At 38.1% G+C, this 23,139-nt stretch overlaps 2 protein-coding genes across 2 annotated transcripts in view; one reads left to right on the top strand and one right to left on the bottom strand.

Moving 5' to 3' along the window:
* The window catches only part of NCBP1 (nuclear cap binding protein subunit 1), a 51,413-nt gene extending 49,118 nt beyond the window's left edge, over nucleotides 1–2,295 (top strand). The window contains exon 23 of the mRNA XM_007498029.3: nucleotides 1,713–2,295. Within this exon, the coding sequence (XP_007498091.1) occupies nucleotides 1,713–1,850 (138 nt within the window). The 3' untranslated portion in view covers nucleotides 1,851–2,295. The remainder of the gene's footprint in view (nucleotides 1–1,712) is intronic.
* A 489-nt stretch (nucleotides 2,296–2,784) lies between these two features.
* On the bottom strand, nucleotides 2,785–22,367 carry XPA (XPA, DNA damage recognition and repair factor). Its single transcript, XM_007498039.3, has 6 exons — nucleotides 21,986–22,367; nucleotides 16,614–16,724; nucleotides 11,115–11,220; nucleotides 9,776–9,941; nucleotides 6,980–7,097; nucleotides 2,785–3,438 (listed from the first exon to the last, which is right to left on the bottom strand). Exons 1-6 carry the CDS (start codon nucleotides 22,161–22,163, stop codon nucleotides 3,290–3,292), a joined length of 828 nt encoding a protein of 275 aa, XP_007498101.2. The 5' UTR covers nucleotides 22,164–22,367; the 3' UTR covers nucleotides 2,785–3,289.
* Nucleotides 22,368–23,139: the final 772 nt, after the last annotated feature.

Genomic DNA, 23,139 nt, shown 5'->3' with positions numbered 1-23,139 from the left:
AGTTTCCTTATCTAGAGGTTACATATACTATAGAAATCACAGGTCCAGTCTCTACTTCTTTTCCATTTATATATTTCTCAATCCAATATGGACTCATAGGTTAAGAGCTGGAAGGAACTTGAGAGACATCATCAATGTGAGAGACTCTTGACTTTTCTAAGGTCACAAGTTAACAGGAAAATTCTAGTTCTTAAGATTCTAAGCAAACATTTTTAAAAGATCCTTATATTGATTACAAAATAGAATCGGTCAACAAGCATTTAAGTGCCTATTGCATGCCAAGCACAGTGCTAAGCTTTGAGGATACAAAGAAAGGGAAAAAACCAGTCTTTGCTCTCAAGAAGCTCACATTTTAAATGGTAAAGAAAGCATATATAAATAGTTATTAGAGACAATATGGACATGATAAATTGGAGATAAACAATAGAGGCATTAGCATTTAGATGGTTATGAAAGTTGGATTTTCTCTCTTTATTTTTAAACCCTTACCTTTCATCTTGGAATCAATACTGTGTATTTGTTCTAAGGCAGAAGAGTGGTAAGGGCAAGGCAATGAGAGTTATAGACTCCCTCCAAAAACCATCAAATTATGGAAACAACATTTCCTTTCAAAGAGAGGAGGGTTTGCTCACCATTAATCATTAAACACCATTCTTAGATGGTTAATATCCAGTAGGGTAGGTCCATAAATAGAGGGGAAACTTGTTTAGTTTTAGTTTCTTGTCTCATAAATCTTTCACATTTAATTAGTGGTTCCCAAAGTTCTTTAGGAAGTCAGAAGTGTGCACACAAAGTCTGATGCCCTCTGAACAGCTTTACTAAGCAGTTGGGTATTAACTTGATGTCTTAGTAACTACTCTGATGCTTTAGGGACCTGTGAAAGAAATAGATATACCCAACACCAAAGTATGGGCTTTGTTACTGGCATAATCTTGCATCCTTCAAGGCCAAGCTCAAGTCTTACCTGTTCTCTGAAGCTTTTGACTCAGTAATGATTAACATCACCCCATGAAATCCCATAGCATTTACTGTCTTCCACTCCTTTGGTTCTTCACAATGTTTGTTTATTTATATATATATATATATATATATATATATATATATATATATATATATATATATATAAACCTAATTCAGGGATTATTCCTTATAGGTCTCTCATATGTCCCATAGCAGCAGTGTTAGGCACAGAACAGAACTACAATTGTTTGATGTAGGGGAAAGAGATGGTAGGGCTAGATTTTTCTCTTAAGTAAAAAACCTTTTGGAATTTAGTAATTTTGAAATCTCAGAGCTCAGATTTTTAACCTTAGCCATAGAGGTAGTGGTGTGTGTTTCACAGGCAATAAAAAAGTCATAACACCTCCCCTTTTCTACTGAGCCACTTTTAAGAAATGACCACATACCTTAGCACTTGGAAAGCCAACTTTAGACAACTTCGTTGTCGCAGTGAATTATTTTTGAAGTCAATATTAGCCATTTTTCTTCTCTTCATTCCTATAGTCTTTTTTTAAAAAAATATTTTCCTTCTTGCCCTTAGTCATGTATATTAGAAAGCATATATACCCCCACATCCACTCAACAGATCTTCCTCTGGCTGGTTTTGTTCTGAGGGCTCTTGCCCCTCAATAGCAGGGGTATATGGTCTTGCTGAGTTGTTTCTGTAGTAGTTTCCACCCTTCACTTAATTTCTTCTCTTTTTGCCTTTGTAGCATCATCAGATAATCCAACAGTACATGGTGACCTTGGAAAACCTTCTCTTTACTGCTGAATTGGACCATCACATTTTAGCTGTATTCCAACAGTTCTGTGCCCTGCAGGCCTGCGGATTTTTTCCTCCTTCCAGTTGAGACTTTAACAAAACAAATATTTTTAAATATGTCATTTATTTTGGATTGTTTGAATGAATGTTGGCTTCCTGGTAGCATTTTGTTTACTTCCCTTCTGTCATTTATTTGGGGGGGGGAGAAAAGGGGGGGAAGAGTAGAAATTGGTAAGCATCTCTGCTTAAGCCTAAAACCCAAATGATTTCCTAAATACAATAATGTGAAGCTGACCATAGGATGTCATGTAAATGTGACAGAAATGCAACTTTTTTTGTGATCAATTTGATATATTTTCTCTAGTAAGGCACAAGAAAAGTACTTTCACTTGAGGCATGTCAAACACTAGAAAGAGCTCATGAAGTAGAAAAGTTGGATTTCTTTTATTTACCAAGCAGCATAGATTTTCATGTTCCTGGATAATTTGACAAGATATGGTTGAAAAAAAATAAAATTGAAATATGTTTTTTAACACCAGTCTGTTGTATATAATTGACCGAAATATAAGGCTCGAAAAATTTAACACATTCATTTTCAGATAAATTTATGGTCACATATGGAACATGGATCTGCTGGAAAAAATTCTAATTTTGAACTTTTTTTTTTTAAACCCTTACCTTCTGTCTTGGAATCAATTCTATGTATTGGTTCCAAGGCAGAAGAGTGGTAAAGGCTAGGCAATGGGGGTCAAGTGACTTGCCCAGGGTCACACAGCCGGGAAGTGTCTGAGGCCAGATTTGAACCTAGGACCTCCAGTCTCTAGGCCTGGCTCTCAATCCACTGAGCTACCCAGCTGCCCCCTGAACATTTTTCTTTAAATCCCTAGTAACTTTTTTCACCCAGACATGTTTCTCTTGAAACCAAGTCTGTCAATTATCATGCTTAAAATTCATAGCATTGTACAACAGTGCTTAAATGTGATAAAATTAAGTTTTCATTTTAAGGAAGCTTACCACATATATAGAATGACTTCTTACATTTCTTTTATTTGTTATGCTTTAAATAATATACATGATAAAGTAATGACTACATAAACATGATCCAAATTACCATTTTCTTAAGTTTGTTTTCCTGTTAACTAAGAAGACTGTCTTAACACATTCTGTGGCAGTTAAATTGCTAGGTAAACCACTGGAATAAACCAAGATGGTAAAAAAAAACTTTGGATATGTTTTAATTAGACAAATTTTATAATAACTAAAAATATAGGCAATGCCAGTTAATAATATAGCTGGATCTTCCATAAGACAACCAAATATTTCAGATATAGCAAGAACCACCAACATTAAGATTTTATGTATTTATTACCCCATTCAATGTTGAAATTCCATTATTTTGCCCCTTTAACAATAAGTATTTAGTAAATAAATGCCCATATGTCAAAAACAGTGCTTGCTAATTACATAAGACTTGTCATTAAAATTTTATTTAAATATAAAATATTTCAGGTTAATTCTAAAAACACATTACATTTTTTCATATGTCAGTTGGTGGCCACAAATCGTACAAGTCTTCCGGTACATGTCATCTTCAATGCTTTCTTCTGGTCCATAGTCATGCTGGTGAATTGCTGTTTCTTTTTTCCATACACTGCTTCTTACAGCTCTGCGTAATTCTAAGATACCAAAACATGATAAGAACAACTACAAATATCAACTTAAAATACTCAAGATATGAATAATCTTACTATTTAAAATAGTTTAAGTTGTGTAAAGCTATACTAATTTTAAGCAAGTTATAAGGCAGAAGTGTTGAAATGTAAAACATTAGGTGGGGACAAGATAGAAATGGTCTCAGTTGGGATGGGTGTCCATTGATGTAGTCACACTGATTGGAACCTTAGAAATCATCAAATCTTAACACATTTTATACTTTGTTAATGAGTACCTGCTAGATCTACCAAGAAAAGAAAGTGTTCTCTACTGGATCCAGGAGCAACTGTGGACTTGGAAAAGCCAGGTATTCCCATTTTACAGTAAATAAAAGTGAAAATGACAACAGGTTAAATGAATCACTAATAAAAAGGAGACTTAAATTGGATCTCTAATGGTTTTTCCCCTATACAAGGGATTCAGCCTTTTTGTGTGAGGGATTCTTTAGACAATTGGGTAAAGTCTATGGAGTAATGTTTTTTAAATATATAAAACAAAATGCTATAGGATTACAAAGGAAACCAATTTAATTGAAATGTTTTTTAAAATTCACACACTACTCCCTCAGTTTAAAAACGCCTGTACAATATTCCTTGTTGCCAAGTAATCTCAAGCAATGTGTTTTAAGCTTTATCTTTGAGCTTGGATTTGTCTCTTGCGATAATTTTTAGGGATAAGGCCTGAACCTATAATTTCACTAATACAGATAACTAAGACAGGAAAACATCCTCTATACTAATTCAGGTTGGCATCTTCTCTGCAACTTAAAATCTTAAGAATGTTGCCCACAGTTACACAGATAATAGGTACCAGAAATGAGACTTGAAACCAGGTCTTGCCAGCTCCAAAGCTTGGCTCTCTGTCCAGTACAAGGCAGTTCCATCTAGGGGAGTTTCTTCAACAGAACTCTGTATTTTAAAGTACTGTTCTATTCATAAATGTTTTAAAATCCAATCTCTGAAAAAAGGCATGCCTTCAATGGAACCAAGATCCATATTAATATATGTATTCTGTCCAATGCTGAAGATTCCAACTCCTCCACACCTGATTTCTTAGTGATTTTTGTCTATCTTTCCATAATCCAAAATCCCAGAGGAAGAGAAAGTTTTTATTTGCCTTGCTAACTGATTGTGCACCAATATTAAGTACTATGAGAGGTCAGAGAGAATCAGCCACATGTTACTACCATAGGATAAAAAGCAGTTGGCCTAAGTTGCTTTTCAATAACATTGTCAAGTGGGGCATTATACAAAAGATACAGCAAGGCAAAAAGTTTTCCAAACCTTTTGTACCTTACCTTGACAACTGCTTACAAAAAGATCAATAACAAAGTCTCAAAATAACATGTTAATGCTTTACCTTATTAAATACTGTAATCATTTTTAAAATACATAATTCAAAATTTTAGAGTTTCCAATCAGGGATTTTTAAGTTTTTCCCCAAGCCTTCACAGCTATCAATAAAAATCATGCCTTAGCTATGAAGGAAGTCTTTAAACCTAGAGTTTGGTTTCACAGAGAGAAACCAAAGCACACTTGTACAAACCTAGAGATTTCGATACACTAAAAAATAAACAAAAAAAAACCCCAAATTGGAGAAAACAGCAGAATCCCCAAGGGTTTTTAAATGATCACTGAAAAAGAGTGATCCCCATAAAAGCACAAAGGAAGTCTGACTGCTTGGACTCAGAAAATTTATGGCAGGCAAGGCAATGATTATTAACACTTAAACCAAGACTTGGTTTGAATGCTGTTTCTGCTATTTACTAGCTATGTTTTCTCAGACCAATCACATAACCACACTGACTAGTTTTCTTATATGCACAACCTACTTTATAGGGTTGTTGGGAGGTAAATATTCTGTAAAGAGGCTTATAGTACTCTGTAAGTGTTATTACCTAGTGTTGATATTTCTTCAAATCTGGCTCTTAAAAACTAACCGATTCAGAGTATCCTTTAAAGTTTAATAAATACTCACTAAACTATTACACAAGACACTGTTTATGCTCATCTTAAAACTATTCTTGGATGTGTACTTTTTATTGAAAAGCACAAAGGCCTCTAAGGGAACCCTAACTAAACTGAATGTATATTGAACTGTGGCATCCAACATGATAGCAACTTATTAAAATTATAGCAGACTATCTTAGAAGAAACCAGGCTGTGCCTCTGGCTCTGCCTCCTCTTGTTCATTTAGCTCTAAAATTAACAGATCTATAGCAAAGTAACTTGATTTCTCATAGCCTATACCTCAGGTCTGCAATAGAGCCCTTTACAGAGAATGACTTAAGAGATGGACGCAGAGCAAGGGAAACAAAACCAAAGGGGGCAGCTGGGTGGCTCTGAATTGAGAGCCAGACCCAAGATGGGGAGATTCTATGTTCAAATCTGACCCCAGACACTTTCTAGCTGTGTGATCCTGGGCAAGTCACTTAAACCCCACTGACTAGGCCAGTGATGGTGACACTTATGGCATGGGTGCCAAAGATGGCATGCAGAATGCTCTCTGTGGGCACGTGCCACCCTCACCCCCTGACAGCCCTCCTCCCCAGTATTCATTACTAGAAAGACAGAGGGACTCAGGCGGAGCTGCTCCTCTCCCGTCTCCACCATACCTGACATTTTTTCACATCCCCCCACCCTCTGCCCAACAGCCTAATGGGAGCTCACAGAGGGTAAGGTGGGCACTCAACAAGTGGCAGAGCTGGAGGGGAGCAGAGCACTCAGACCACGCCCCTCCCCCTCTTCACCTATACTGAATACATTCCTTACATGACCTGCTTTTCTGCCTAGCAGCCCAATGGGAGTACATCCCTCTCCTGTGTGGGGTAGTGGGGCGGGGCCTGGCACTCCATCTCTGAAGGTTTGCCATCACTGACCTAGGCCTTACTGCACAGTACTGATTCTAAGACAGAACATAAGGATTTTAAAAAAAAAAGGAAGAAAAAACCAAATACCTACAAGGCTAATAGTCTACAAACACCTTTCATCAAGGAGTTGAACAGTTTTCAGCTCCCAGCCCCCCTTCCAAGTATCCTCCTCAGGCTTCCTTTCTTTGACTTCTACTCTTATCTTTCAGGGTAGGGAAGAGTAAAAGGAAAGGAGTGAACTGGAAAAAGTAAAGGACAATTTAATTCAAATAACAGTTTTCCAAACTCCCAAATAAATACTCTGGGGAAACTTTTTAATATAGTGATATCTGACTTTAAGATAAACAAAGTGCTTCCCTCATAATGGGAGACATTTTCCTATTTTACAAATGAAGTAACTGAGGCTCTGAGGAATTACATAACTTCTCTACAATGCCACTGCTAGTATCCAAGATTCAAAGCCAGATCTCCTGGATCCAAGTCTAGAGTCATGTATGAAATATGCTCTCTTATTCAAAGATCATTAAAATGTTGGAACAGCTTGCTTTACCTCTCTTAAACAGCAGTCAAAAGCTTGGCAAAGCCCTTCTGAAAAGCTTACTAAATCTTTTACGGGGTGAACTCCAACTGCTTACCTTTTACTTTTTTATCAAATTTTTTTTGTTTCATTTTCTCCCGGTTTTCCTGCCGAACTTCCTTGGCTTCTTCCAAGGCTTCTTCACTACCCCAAACTTCCAGAGACCTCTTCACAACCTGCATGACATAGAAGCAAGGGACTTTTTGCTCAGGTATTACAAAGTCAAGTATACTTTACCAAAGCAATGAGATGGGTGTAATGTTCTGGTTCTCTTGCATAAGTTGGGACTTTTATTGAAATTGAATTAAAATCATTCAAAGCCTTTCAATAACATAACCAATATGAGCTTTAAAAATGGTTTTAAAATAATATGGTACAAGAGAAAGTAGCCTGGATTTGGAACACAGGTTCAAATTCTGGTTATGCTACTTTCTGCAGCTGAGTAACTGGGCAATTACTTAGCGTTCCTGGGCTGTGATTTGCTCATCTGTAAAATGAGGAAATTAAATCTTAGTCCTAGAAGGTAGATGACAAAACATATTCCCCACTTCTGGGGAAATTAAAAGGGAGAGAGAAGGTGAGGAACTATGGGAGCATGATGTTATATAATGCCAAAAAGTATGATAATGTCAATCTTCTGTAATGGTTTTTGTTTAAAGGGAGGAGACAGGGGCAATATTTTGACAAGTGACTAGAATTAAAAGACTTTAATTATCAGGACATTAATAAAATAGATAGCCTATGATATTCCTTACAGCTCTAAATACACATGTTCCTAGGAAGACAGGAAAATCTGATTTATAGCAGCACAAGTCACAGCCCACTCTGTGCCTACCCTTGCTATTATGAAAAAAAAAAATCTTGGGGCCTTTCAAAGACTCTGGATTCTTAGTAAAGAACTAGTTAAAAAAGAATTGATCCATGATGGGGTATACCTGCCTAATATTATTTTCTGTGAGCAACACAGTGTTTTTCAGACTACTAGTTTTTCTTTGTACATATGCCTAAAATTCTACTAATTGGAAGATTTTCTGGAATAGCAACTCTCTTAAAAATGCACATCAGTCATCTATAGGTCACTATGAGTCAATCAGACTTTCTTTCTAAAACCCTTACCTCCTGGTCTTAGAATCAATACTGAGTCTTGGTTCTAAGGCAGAAGAATGATAAGGGTTAGGCAATGGGGGTTAAGTTATTTGCCTAGTCTCACATATCTAAGAAGTGTCTTGAGGCCAAATTTGAACCCAGGACCACTCATCTTCAGGCCTCGTTCTCTATCCACTGCCCCAATCAGACAACTTTCTTAACTGAGAATAACTATAGTTAGAATATGCATGGTTTGGGGCTAGGTGTGATGTTCAGACATGGAGAGCAAATACATTTTAGAGAACACGGAGCATTTAGATGGCCAAAGCGTAAGTAGGCTTAAATGAAAGGAGACATAAAGTAAGGTCAAGTATCCACTCCATCTGGATTTCTGCCAGGACTAGATTCAACTACTAGGTCCAAACCAGATATCCTATTTCAGCATCACTGGGTGAAGCCCAAGAGTATTCTAAGAGAGAGCTAAGTGTTCTCTGGCACCATGGAAATCCCTTGGTTTTGAGCCTGAAATTAAGTGGGGAGTACTCCACTAAAATGCAGTCCTGCCCATAGGGAAACTATTCACATAGTCTAGCACCGTAGAGACTACTGAAGCGAGAGCCATGATGGCTAGACAATATGTAAATGGTTGGATGCTGATCTTCCAGCCATACAAATTATAACCTGTCCTTACCACAACTCAGATGGATGGAGGACAGGGCACAGGGTATAAGAATTGATAGAGTACTCACTAAGTGCCAGCACTGTGCTCAGCCCTTTTCCATAAATATAATTTCATTCAATCCTCACAACTCTGGGAGGGAGGATTTTTTTATTTTATTTTATCCTCATTTTTAGAGTTAAGAAAATTGAGGCAAACAAGTGACTTGCCTAAGGTCACATAGTAAGTATCTGAAGCTGGATTTTAACTTGGCGCTTTTTGACTGCAGGCCCAGAATTCTATTCTATTCATTAGCCAGCTGCCTCTCTGTGGATTACTAGTAACAGGATTGCATCACAAACTAGTGGACTGAAGGGCCAACCTAGTCTTAATCCTGCACAAATATTCAGGAAATTCAGGAAAAAGACATCCTTGGAACAGAAAAATCTTCCAATCAAGATAAGGTCTCTGAATGGCAGTAAGGCCCTCATTGTGTAAGCCAGCCCATTTCAATGCCCAACAGATGGTATTAGGTAGTATGGAGCCAAATGTCACCTAGAACCAGGCCATCCCACACATTTTCTTTCTATGTCACAGAAACCACCCACCAATAGGCAGTCTTGGCACCTGCTGATATGGTCATTCCTTTCTTCATGCTCTAGGCTTCCAATCCTTTTTTCTAAAACCTAAGCCTTGGTGTTCTCAGGGCAGATTCTTACCATTTTTCCTAAATGTTAAAATAGTATTAGAAAACTGCCACTCCTTTGGGATAAAAGATTCCTGAAAACCCTTGATTACAGCCCTGAATTCCACTAATACAGTAAGTTAGAATAAAATAGCAGATGTTAAAAGTTTATTTTATTTGCTTTACATTTTTCCAATATCAAAACATATTGTAGAATGAAAATACTGGAGAAAAAAAGAAAGTTTTTCATCACCCCTTGAAGTCAAGATTTTGTGTCAATATTTATAATATTAATAATCCTCTTTTAGATGGTATATTTCCTCCAAGAAAAATTAAGACAATTTTTTCAAACTTTTACAGGTAGTTTGATCAGTCCAATCCAAAACTGAACCACATAGAATTATAAGAATGTAATCTTTCCGTACCTGTAATTTTAAGTAAAGTTTCATGTCACCCCACTGTGAATGATGAGGATTCTTCTTCACAATAAATTTTAGCACTGGTTCTCTTTTTTCTAAATCACAGTCTTTCAAGAGGTACTGTTGTTTTGCTTCCGTTTTGGTTATAAGCTTGTGTTTACCATCAGCATCTCTGAAAAAGATTTGCAGAAGTTTGTTATATCAAACATGGTAGATAGAGGTGATTCTGAGGGGTGTTCACATTATAAGTCCAATTAAAAACATTAAAATTTCTAAAGCAAAAAATAGTTTGTGATTTAGTATCTTGAGATAATCATGCTACAGTACTGACAAAAGAAGTGTATCATTCACTTAAAGCTAGGAGTTGCAACAAGGACTTTCTGGCAAAAGATTCTCATTATGTCAACATTGTTCAGGATAAAAAACTACACACCTCTAACATTTAAAAAGTAAAAATGGCTAACCATAAGGAATTAATTGAATACAAAAGGTCAAAAAGCACCATGCCACAGAATTTAGAAAACAGGTGGGCACATTCAAAAGCATCCATTTACTCTATCGTTCTGCCCAACAAATGTTTCTATTGAAATATCACAGTTCCTTCTAGGGCTTTTCTGTGTAGCTGCAGGGTGCTAAAAGTAGAAAGCAGGCTTTGGAACAGCACTAGCTAGCCTCAGTTTCAGGTTTAAATAATAACAGTATCTAGCACTTATACTGGGCTAGACAGTTTGCTAAATAAAATCCTTTACATGTGTTATAGTATATTGAGCTTCACTACAACTCTAGAAGGTAGGTTCTTTCATCCCCGTTTTACAGATGGAGAAAGTGAGTCAAAAAGAAGTTAATCTCTGTTTTACCTGTGGAATTTGGCCAGGGTCATAGAGCCAGTTAAGTGTTTGAGGGAAGATTCAAACTAAGCACAGCCTGATTTGGATTGGAGTAGAGCACTGTACCCACTGCATTACCTTCTGATACTACATGAAAAAGTTTTTAATGGGGATGGAGGGGCAAATTTCCCTAAAATGGCTTAAAGTAGCCTTGGGAGCAAAACAAAAAAACAAACAAAAGAATCTGTCAGGTATTATTTAGGATATATTAAAAAACAAAGATGATGCAAAACCTAAAGGAGAGCAATAAAAATTAAAAATCAATATTATGAGAAACTAAAAAGATTTTCTAAAGAACAGTTATTTCTTTAACTATCTGTGAAATTTCCTCATCAAGATTGAAAAACCTCTAATTAAATAGTTTTAAAATTTCTTTCCTTCAGTATTTTCAAAAATAAGATTAAACCTTCATCTGCCTAACAAAATTTTAAACACATGAAATGAAACATCAGTAATACCTGCAGTTATCACAAGTTGCCAAATCAAAGTGGTTGATGAGGTAAGAATCCATAAATTCTTTCCCACATTCTTCACAAACTGCATAATCACATTCTAGAACAGGCCCTAAAGAAAGAAGGAATAAAATCTCTCATTTTTCTTTGAATGATCTATACATTTTGCAATATTTAAATAGCTTTTAACCATATGTTTCACATAGCCTACAGGTCCTGATAGTATTCTATTAGAATACATATTATATTTATCTAAATTAAATTGTAAGATATCTAGTACAGGTAAAAAAATGTACTCTGATCTGCAACAATACTATTTGCATCAACAGATCTCAAATCTTTAAGGGTTGCAAAAACTTTTTTTTAGATAGACAGCCTATTCCCATTTAGTTTGGCTGGTCCTCAATCCACTAATCAAAGTTTTGTCAGCCCTAAGGAATACCAAAGTTTGCAGCCTACTAGTTAGCCATTAAAAGACTAGGGTTACCTCTAAACCATGATAACATAATGGAAATATGACTTAAAATGCCCAACTACAACAACCTGTCCTCCCAACAACCTCTTGGGATGTCCCACTCCCTTCTCATTCTAACATAAAACCCATATAACCAATCTTATATCCTGTTCTCTCAGAGCATTGCACAGGGATAATGGATTTCCTTAAACTGAAGTAGGAACACAACTGGCAGTGGTGCTTCTATCCTCAACTCAGTCAAAGACATAGAGCAGTGATGGCGAACTTTTTAGAGACTGAATGCCCAAACAAACCCTCACACTGTAAGTGAGCCTCGGCTTTACCTCAGACAGGAGAGGGAGGAAGTGTTCCCACTGGGCTGCTGGGCAGAGGGATAGGTCATGTGAGAAATGTCCTCAGGCATGGTAGAGAGGGAAGAGGAGTAGCCCCCTCCAGCACATGTGCCATAGGTTCACCACAACAGATCTAGACTGTTGGCACTGTCCTCTCTCTCCCACTTCACAAATCCCACTCTCCGAACCCATGATCTCAAAACTTTGAGAAAATGAGTTATATCTTCTCAGGAAAAGATTAGGGCCCTAGCAGAAATTAAAAATATATATATATATGGAAAAAAGACTGGCAGGATGGCATGCTGGACAAATTGCTGGTCTCAGAATCAGTGAGAATCCACCTTGAATACTTCCCACATGTGTAAGGAAGAACAAGTTATCTAATCTCAGTTTCCCCACCTACAGAATGAAGGGGGTTGGGCTAAAGTCTTTAAAGCTCCTTTAGTCCTAAGTCTATCTTCTTAGAAAACTCTGCAACAGGGACTGTGCATTGATTAAAATAATATTTCATAAGGATGAACTAGAAGAAGCCTCAAGACAGAGGACCAAACAGAAGGGATCTGCCAACAGTCCAGTCTATGAATTATAAAGATCTTTAAGAAATGGGAAATGAAAGTGACAAGCAAAAGACGAAATTCTATCTACTAAGACAACTTCAGCTTTTTTTTCTAAAGGGTAACAATTTCCTGACCAAAGCAGCAAATGGTTTGAGAAGCAAGAATTTTGAGACATTTGAATTTTGCTCAGGTTTGTTGAAAAAGGTTAAAATCCCCAAAAGGGTTTTTCCACTCTTTCTAAATTGTAGAAAATATCAAAACTTTCTAACATGCATGGAATCCAATGCTGTACCATATGCAGTCAAGAAGTGCTCAAAACGGAGACACTTTGGACAAAGTTGAGGAATCAATGATGTCCATTTAATGATGAAATAAGAATTAAAAGGGTAAATGGAATCCAAAACAGGAAACCCATTCACTCACCAGGTGACCATGCTTGACCACTGGCTAAATGGGCTCTAGTGATATCACTCATTGGTTTAGAACCCCTGCCAGTGTGATCAAACTATTTCTGTGAATGGAACATCTCTCATATATTCCCCCTCCTTTCAACCGAACACTTACTTCAAGGGAGATGACTGAAACTCTATCCTCTGCAAAACTGGAAAGTAGCAGGCGGCAGGCCAAGGCAAGATCCATAATATGGGGCTCAAATGCTTTAGTGCTGCATGAATTACTACCAGGGCACTTTACCAGCTTCCTCTCCGATGTAAGTCTGATCCCATCACATATCTATTACCAAAGGATGAGAACACTAGTGACCCCTCCAAATCTAGGTCAACAATGTGCTTATTTATGTACTTTATACAAAGCATTCACAACTTGTAGCACACACACACAAATTCTAAACACAATAAAAACAATGTATTAAAGAGCAAAAGAGGTGTGCCAAAAAGACATAAAAAGCTACTTCTTATTGATGTAGTAGTTAACTGAAAAAGCTGCCTGAAAGCACTGTAACATACCATACTGCCTAAACTGACTACTGCAAAATCTCTAACTTAAGTTCCACATTTGTATCTTATTCGTGCACTGCAAATACAGACAATAGATTCAGTTATACTGAGAGACTTACGAGTATTTGATGTCCACATTGATAACTGTTCTTGGACACTTCCTAGCTGTGTGACCCTGGGTAAGTCACTTAATCCCAATTTCCTAGCCCTTATCACTCTTCGGCCTTGGAAACAATACACAGGATCATTCTAAGATGGAAGGTGAGGATTTAAAAAAGAAAAAAGAAAACTTTTCTCTATTTAAACCATACCTTCAACACAAAGTCAAGAACTTACACAAAATATGGCATTTTTCAAGAAGACAGTTAAAGCTATTGATGGTTCTACTTAGCCTTAAATTCATTTTCACCTTTACTAAAGCAGACTTAAGTATGGTTTCTATAGTTAAAAAATTACACCAAAACATTTTATTAAACTTTCAGTGTGTATGGATGACATCAAGCTATATGGCTCCACTGAAAAACAGATTAAAAGGCTCTTTCAACTTGCAGAATCTTTCCCCAAGGACAATAAAATAAGTTTGGGATTCAAAAATCGCAAAATTCTTAATGTACTCCAAGGAAAAATAAAGACCGATGGCTTCGGGCTTGAACTCTGAGGTTAAACACTAAACCCACAGATGAAGGCAATACTTAGACCTCCAGGGAAACCACTCTGAGCATAGAGATCATGGAGGAGGCTGTAGCTAAATACATTAAAATATCTGTAGACATCCTGAAGTCAAAGCTGAAGAGAAAAAACACATTTAAATCAATGAACAGTTATGTAATGACAGTCTCAGTGTATACTTTTGAACCTGAAAAATAGATTATAATAGTTTGGAGAGTACTCTCCCACAAAACTTGTATAATATCAACAAAACACAGGGCCCATCACCTAAAGACAGCCAGAGCAAGATTAATACTTCCTTATCAGAAAGGACAAGTGGCTGCCATTTTTAAGACAAATGACAAATAGGTTAAAAACCTAAAGAATGTTTCTGAAATAAGGAGATATCACTTCATAGAGCAATAGTGAAAAACAACTGGCAACAGGTATCTACCATTGGGTCTGTCAGATAAAACCTATGAAAATGAGTTAGATATGAATCTAAGCAAAGGCACTCCAGAGGTGATAGCCACATGAAAACGGGGAATATCCACATGGCCACAGTCAACAATATGTTGCCAAAGCAGTGTCAAATCCAGTGGCCGTTTTTTGATAGGAATAGAGGGGATTATTGCCACCCAAAACTAATGAATGGTTATTCTTAAAAAATGAGAATTTAGTGATCAATGCAGACTATGTAAAGAAAAGATGGAAACAATGTAGTACAACATTGGCAGCGGACGCTTTGAACCTACTGAATGTCTAATTATATGTAAAGTGATGCCTAGAACTACTTTTGAGCAGTTCCCTTTAGTTTATAAACTGACAGATAACAAATCCTCAAATTGAAAATAAAGATCTCAAAATATTCAGGAAAATTCAACAAACTTTAAGCCACATGGAACCAAAAAGCTTTCAAAGAATGGAGTTTGGGCCAAGGAGATCAAAATCATGCAGAAACTCTATTTTTCTGCTTGTTACTAGATTTGTACAAAGAATGCTTTAATGAAGGGGGAGAAGAAAGAAGGAAAAGAAGTACAGAGAATAAATAGGAGGAGAATCAAGGAGAAGTCACTAGGAACCTGAATGGATTTACTAATAAAAAGCCATGCCAAACTAACCCTGTTCCCTTTGTCCATTAGTAAAATGATTAGTGAAATAATGTGTATTTGGATTTTGGTAAGGATCTTAATATCTTTGTGGATAAGATGGAATGGTATGGTCCAGAGGATAATACAATTAGATAGAATTGGGTTTTCCTTGCTTCCTGAGGGTCTTGAGGCAGAGAGGCAAACAAGGCAATCTGTTACTTCAGCAACCATGAGAATTAGTGAAATACCACTCATTAGAAATGAGATCTTTCCTGCGTTAAGAGAAGCTTCCATCTTTGGTGCTCTTGCCCTCAAGACCTGATCTGACACAGATATGAAGATTTACAATATTCCTCATTTTTAGTCTTTTAAGGCTTTGGTTTTCTATAAAGAATATTCTTTTAAAAATCCCACTTAGATGTGTTAGTACTGGACATGAGCTTTTTCCTTTCCTAGTTGTTGACTTACTATAAAAATCACTAATTTAGGGAGAGATTTACCACTAGATCAATATAAGAAATAACACGAGCAGGAAAAATTGATCACCTTCCCCTTTTCCTTTCAATAAGGGACCTAGAATGTAAATATAGATGGTCTCTCTGGGGCCCACCCATCATCTGGAAAAGGAATTATATATGTATTCTGTGTAGTCCTAAAATGTGAAAATAAAATAAAAACCAGCCTAAGAAAGAGGCAATATGACGGATTTTACAATAAGTAGAGGTATCAAAAAATGGAATGGGCTGCCTCATAAGCCATCCACTTTCCCATGATTAGACGTATCAGCTAGAGAATGGGCAACTTTATGGAGGCTATCATTGAAGGGAATCATATTTGGGGGAGGAATTGTAGTAAGTCTATGACTCTAGAATGTCTATCAGATATCTAGCCTTCTTGGGGCTCAGTTTCTTCATTCGTAAAACAAGAAGCTAGATTAGATGACCTTTCAATTTCTTTCAGCTCTACAATTCTATGAAAAGGGATATGGGTCAGTATGTATTGCTTACTCTAAAGCACAGCGTGGCTCCATGGCCTCTGCTATACTGAGTACGCTAGGAGCAAGAGCCTGAAGAGGACTGAAGGCCATTTTATACTTTTCATCAAGGTCAAAGAATTCATCGCAAAGTAGTCAACCAATAGGTGATAACTTGCTTATTGGTGTATTTGCTTAATTTGGCCTTGGAAAGCCGTTGGCTACCAGGACAGTATTAGAAGTGTTCCCAGCATCAAACCAGTGCAGGCTTACATGCCAAGCCTTTGAGGACTCGGGATCATTTCCACTGGTGAGCATAGTGGCTCTCTCTGCATCTGTAATCACATCCACAAAGCCACTTTAGCTAATAATATTATTTTACATATTTCTGGGCCCCTATAACAATTACAGTTTTAAAAAGAGTTACCATCAAGTAATTAAGACACCCATTTTATCATAAACTCAAATTTTACCTGGTTTATGTACAACTTTGTCAATTTGGCGCTCTTCTTCCTCTTCTTCTTCTAAAAAGAAACCTCCTCCTGTGTCAATTATTTTTGGTGCTGATTGCACTTTGGTAATGCCTGGAAATGTAAATAAAAGGTTAAAAGTCACACTGCTAAGTAAATCTACATATTAGCTTACAATAAATAGGATTCTATGCTATAACACTGCCTAATTACATAACCTTGGACAAGTCTCTGGGCCTTAGTTTCTTAGAGTGCCTGGTCTGGAGTCATACCTTCCTGAGTTCAAAGTTGGCCTCAAACACTTCTTTAGCTGTGGGACCCTGGGCAAGAAACTTCACCCTGCCTACCTCAGTTTCCTCATCTGTAAAATGAGCTAAAGAGAGAAATGGCAAACCACTCCAGTATCTGTCAATAAAACCCCAGATGAGGGGCAGCTGGGTAGCTCAATGGACAGAGTCAAGCCTAGACACAGGAGGTTCTGGGTTTAAACCCGGCCTCAGACATTTCCTAGATTTGTGACCCTGGGGAAGTCACTTGATCCCAAATGCCTAGCCCTTACCGCTCTTCTCCCTTGCAATCAATACTTAGTATCCCTTCTAAGACAGAAGGTTAAAAGAAAAAGAAAATTCCAAATGGGGTCACAATGAGAACACTACTAAACAATAACAAAAAGGACTAGATGAGCTCTATAATCTCTTCTAACACTAAAATTTTAATTTAATCAAATCAGAATTAAGGGTTATATTTTGAAAGAACCTTTAATTCTTATCTTCTCCAAGTTTTCTTATAAATTTGGGCGGGGGGAGAGAAAAAAAGAAACAAGTAGACAAAATGCTCTAGTGTTGCTTCTTCGTTCAGTCACTTCAACAAACACCATTTGGGTACCGATATTTCACCCAGCACTAGCTAGGCATCGTAATCAGAGGGTGCCCAGCATGTAAAGGCATAGTGGACACTGCCACTGTCTTAGAACTTAGTTGAAGAGAAATGACATTGTTAGGAAATGGAGAAGTAAACCAAGGATTCTGTCCCACCGCCACCTCCCAAAAGATACAAATGTAGCATAAGTCTATAACAAAGTAGAATAGGGATGGCAGACCAGCTCTGCTACTAGCTCTGTGACCCTGATACTGAGCCTCAGGATCCTCCTCTGCAAGATAACAGACTGGACTGTGCTTGTTCCATCGTTTTCAGTCATGTCCAATTCTTCATTTGGGTTTCTTTGGGCAGGTAGCAGAGTGGTTTGCCATTTCCTTCTCCAGCTCCTTTGACAGATGAGGAACCGAGGTAAACAGGGTTAAGTGACTTGTCCAGGGTCACACAGGCTGGATTAAACTCAGGGAGAAAATTCTTCCTGACTCCAGGCCCAAAACTGTAAGTAAGTATCACACAGATTTAGAAGGTGAGAACACAGTGAGCTAGATGACAGAGTTGGCAAGGTTATGATAAGAGCAAAGTCTAGTATCTTAACTGCTATTCCTTCCTCTGGTCCTGGAACACAGGATGGTTCCATCTAGCAAACGCTCAATGACTTTCTGAGGTCATCCCCCTTTATCTGTGGGTATCATGTTCAGATTATGTACATTTCAGTTCAGTATATCGAATCTGCTGGATCTAAAGGATTCTGCCAGATATTTAGTACTTGAGAGATTTTCTAAATGATCAGAAATACAGCAGAGATGAAACAACTAGATGTTATATCCCTCTGTCCCACACTCTATTAGAATCGGTTTAAGGGGGCAGCTGGGTGGCTCAGTGGATTGAGAGCCAGGCCTAGAGATGGGAGGTTCAAATCTGACCTCAGACACTTCCCAGCTGTGTGACCCTGGGCAAGTCACTTAACCCCCATTGCCTAGCCCTTACCACTCTTCTGCCTTGGAAACAATACACAGAATTGATTCCAAGACAGAAGGTGAGGGTTTTATTATAATAATAATAATAAGAAGAAGAAGAAGAAGAAGAACCATTTTAAGATCCTTGTGGGAGATCAATAAATCAGCATTTTTTAAACCCTTAATTACTACCTTAGAATTCACAGTAAGTATCATTTCTAAGTCAGAAGAACAGTAAGGGCTAGGTGCCTGGGGTTAAATGACGTGCCTGGTAAATCACTGAGCTAAAAAGTGTCTGAGACCATATCTGAACCGAGGTTCCCCCGATTCCAGGCCAGGTTCTCTAACCACTGAGAAACCCAGCAGCCCCTCAATAATCAGAATTATTAATTTTGTGAACAAATTAGTTTCTTGCCTTTCGGTAATATCCTGAGGTGGGGAGGTAATAAATGATATCTAGTGCTGCAAAAATATATCTAGAACCACTGAACGTTGTGGTCCCTTATTTATTGAGTACTAGTATGTAGCCACAAAGTACTCTGATTGTTCTTTACATACACCCAGATAATGTGAAAGTAGTAAATACATCCTTGGCTAGAAAAGGAATGCAAGCATTCTCAGTTATTTTTTTAAATGAAGTTTAGGGGGCAAAGCAGTTTTATACACAGTTCTACTTTTTCTTTAGGTGATAGAGGTAACCCTGAAATTTGTATATTAATCAATTAACAAGTATTATTAAGCAGCAACTCTGTGCCAAGAGCTGTGCTGGGGATGAGAATACAAAGAATAAAAACAATCCCTATTTGAGGAGAATTTGAGTTCTAATGGGAAATGACATGTATCAATAAAAAATGTATTCAGCATAAAGTTAATAAATATATTCTATAACAGGGGGATTGAATTAGAGTAGGTCCAGGAGTAAGCTACATAGAGATGATATTTGAACCTTGGGAAGCTGATGAGGTTACACTGAAAGAATATAGAAGATGACAAAAAGGCCTAGGACAAACTTTGGGAATACTCTCAGTTAAAGAACATGATATAAGTGAGCCAGCAAAAGAGAATGAAAGCAATGGTCAGACTGAAAAGGAGTGAGCCAGGAAAGAAGTGTCACAAAAAATGAAATTATGTTTTGGATATACCAGAGGAATCTGCTATGTAAGTACCACAGGAAATCAAAGATATATATTTTTAAAAAGACAAACAGGGTTAAGTGACTTGCCCAGGACACACAGCTAATAAGTATCTGAGGCCAAATTTGAACTGGAAAAGATGAGTCTTCTTGACTCCAGGCCTGGTGCTGTATCCATTGAGCCACCTAGCTGCTTCTCTAAAGAGAATTGTTTTAAGGATTTACTGAACTTATCCTTGCACTAGGTACCATGCATGGGGAGGGTTGCCCATTATCCTAGTTATGAATCTGTTTCCTACCTTGTTTCATTTGATTCTCTATTATTTGGAATCATTTGAATTCTGAATTTACCATTTACAACCTGTGGGGCCCTGGACAAACTAATTCCCTTCTCTGTGGTTCAATTTCCTCATATATAAAGTAAGAGTTGAACTAGGGGTCTTTCAAGTTTCTTTTCATTTCAAAATCTGTGTGCCTACATTGTATCTACACCAAATTCATTTGTAGTAATTATACTACAAATAATACATGATGTTCTAAACCTTTTCCCCACCTACTAGGAATATATTCCAGTTGAATTGAGAATATCAGAAAATTAATATAAGGCAACTAAGTGGTACAGTGGATAGAATTAGGAATTAGGAAGACCTGAGTTCAAATCTGATCTTAGGCACTTACTAGTTGTGTGATCCTGAGCAAATCAATTAACTTTTTATCTAAATGGAGTCATGAAGAATTCGAGATGACTGAGCAACATCAGAAGATTAGTTCTATCATTCACTAGCTGTGTGGCCTCAAGGAAATTAATAATTTAATCTTTCAAACTCCAAATTTATTATCTTTTAAATGTGGGAAATATTTGCCTTGCCAACCTCACAGTATTGTTTTGAAGTTTAAATGAGAAAATGAACCTGAAAATACATAGAATTTGAAAGCTAGAAAGGTCTTTGAAAATTTTTAGTCCAATCTCTTCATTGGAGAGATGAGAAAACTAGGGCCAAGAGGTCACACGACAGTTTGAATTTAGACCTAGGACCACACTTTGAGAAAAGTTGATCTAGAGGACCTATAAGGTCCCTTTCTGTTCAAAAGTCCATGATCCTCTGATTTTTCTCTCCAATGATCTGTGGTTCCATCACTGTGGGTACTCTCTCCACTGGTAAAGGCTACCACCCTTCTACAACTCAATAGTATGAGTTATTTTGAGCAAAATTCATGAGCATATTTGTCCAATCCAATAATAACCTCTCCCAGCTTTTTAGGCCTGTCTACAAATAACTGCCATTCAGTGTGATAATCAAGAATGTTTCCAAAGAGGAGGAAAAATGACTAGCAAAGTCTTCAAGAACAAAGGTTCCCCTCCATGCCATGATGGGGGTATAGGAGTACTTAAATGAATTATAATAAACTTCCACTTAAAAGCTGAATCTTTCTGAGGCAACATATAGTTAGTGTCTGATGTGGTATAAAACTGACTAAAAAGATTTTATGGAGAGGATAATCCTGATGAGACTTAAGAGTAAGTTATGTGATACCTATTTTCAAAACACTATACTAATTTTTCTTAAAGTACATTACCTATCTATAAAGTTAAAAAAATAGAATGATGTCTTCGGAGAGACTGCTTTTCAGGAAAAATATCCTTTTTAACAAAGGTTTATGGGGGAATAACCTTTTCTAAATAAGATTTGAATTTTGTCTTTAAAAGAATGGTATGATATAGTGATATGATAACCACTACTATATCAGCTTACATTTCAGTAACACTTTAAGATTTATGAATTACTTTCCTAATATCAACCCCGAGAGTTTGTCAGTGTTTATAATGACTTTTACTATTTCCATATTAAAGTTGGAGAAAACGGGTTGGACTTGTGATTTCATCCTTAGGAGAAACACCTGGTGAGGAGGAAACACCCTTTGCAACTTCATGATCTTAGAAGATGAAAGGTTAAGGGACCTCCCCTGGGTCACAGAAGATGTGTCAAAAACAGAATCCAAATCTTCCTCGCTCTGAGGCCTCTACCCCCTTTGCTAGGCAAGTGCCTGGCTCTTTGTAGGTATTTAATATTGATTGTCTTTCCAAGTAATGCAAAGATTAGAGCAAGTTATGTAACTTGGGATCAAAGAAATTTCCAACTTGATCCTACCTTTTCATCTAACAAAAATGGGAAACCGACTCAAGCCTTTCCCAAAGTCATTCAGCTAAAAAGTTGTCCAACCCCAGGTTTTCTGACTGAATCCTGTCCCTCCACTCTATTTCTAGCCATACCGAGTCAGGATTTGAACCCTCTTTTCGACTCGGTGGTTGTGGTAGGTCTCACCACCCACGCTGGGTGTAAATCACAAAGGGGAAAGAGGAAGGGGACAGAGGTAGAGCGTAGGGGAGCCCTAGCTGCGCGCCAGCACACCTGCACCTCCAACGCTCCCCGATGACTGTGCCCTCGCCGCCGGCGGGTAAGGTCGGGCCGCCAGTCGGGCTTGGCGTAGCATCAGCGCCCGCTGCCGATTTCGCTCTATCTTTGCCCGAACAGACGCGGGGAGCTCAGCGGGCTCCCCGGAGTCCACTGATCCCACCTCCGTCTCCATGGCCGCCTCAGGCAGGAACCTAGTTCCACAGTTTGGGGACTGCCCACTACGGCCCCGACAGCCCTCAGCTTTGGGAAAAGATGTAGCTTGGACTCCGGACCCCTCTCCGAATTTTTCCCGGAAAGCTACAAAGTGGCGGAAGCGGGAGGGAGGTAGAAAAGCAGTGGGGCCCAGTGCGCCTGCGCGCAAGACTGTGTAACAGGAAGTACCGCGAGCCTACTGCATTTACCCTGGTGTAATGGGGCTGGGGAGAAAGTACGTAAATCCAGTGTTCTTATGTTCTTGTCGCGGGTGGCGGGGGTGAGAAATACAGCGAGCCCAGTGCGCTTGCGCTCATGCAATGGGAGATTAGGGAGTAGTCGGGGGTAGGCGGAGTTGGAGAGAAATTACTCTTAGCCTAATGCGCTTGCGCTCATATCATAGTTGGCCGGGGGTGAGGGGGGTGGGGGTTTGGGACGGAGAGAAGTACTACGGCTCAGTGCACCTGCGCTCCTGAAGAGGTAGAGGGAGGAGTTAGTGCACTTATGCCGGTGGAGGGGAGAAAGGGTTTGAACTGGTCAACCGTGAGCTTTGCGTTCTTCGGTTTTTGGTGAGTGCTGGGATTCCTGTGTTCCTTCTTCCCAAGGAATTGGGCTGGAAGAAAATGCAAAAAAGCAGGAATTAAAACAGCTAACAAAGTTTTTTATTACATTACCATCATTTCTAAATATATCAATACCAAAAAATAAAGGAGGGGGAGAAGCAGTTCAACAGAACTAAGCAACACATGTAAAGTCTAGCCGTACAGTGTTTTCACACTTAAGGTCTTCCACTTCACCCTAGAATTATCCATCCTGATAAGATTTGTAGAACCGTGGACTCTACGGTCTAAATTTGCCAAGCCCTCTCAACTGATGGTTACTAAGCCTACCAACCAACCCCGAGGTCACCAAATCCCACCAAGTCTGAGGCCAAAACCGCCAAGTTTGTTCACAAG

The sequence above is a fragment of the Monodelphis domestica genome, chromosome 7 (assembly GCF_027887165.1).
Source record: "Monodelphis domestica isolate mMonDom1 chromosome 7, mMonDom1.pri, whole genome shotgun sequence".
Classification (NCBI taxonomy): Eukaryota; Metazoa; Chordata; class Mammalia; order Didelphimorphia; family Didelphidae; genus Monodelphis; species Monodelphis domestica.
The sequence above is the reverse complement of the archived record's forward strand: the minus strand, read 5'-3'. Positions and strand labels throughout refer to the sequence as shown.

Coding starts and splice junctions, on each gene's coding strand:
- XPA (XM_007498039.3), bottom strand. CDS start 22,163: ATGGAGACGGAGGTGGGATCAGTGGACTCCGGGGAGCCCGCTGAGCTC. Junction 9,942..11,114: donor GCAACTTGTGATAACTGCAG/GTATTACTGATG, acceptor AATCTTTTTCAG/AGATGCTGATGGTAAACACA. Junction 3,439..6,979: donor ATTTGATAAAAAAGTAAAAG/GTAAGCAGTTGG, acceptor TTGGTATCTTAG/AATTACGCAGAGCTGTAAGA.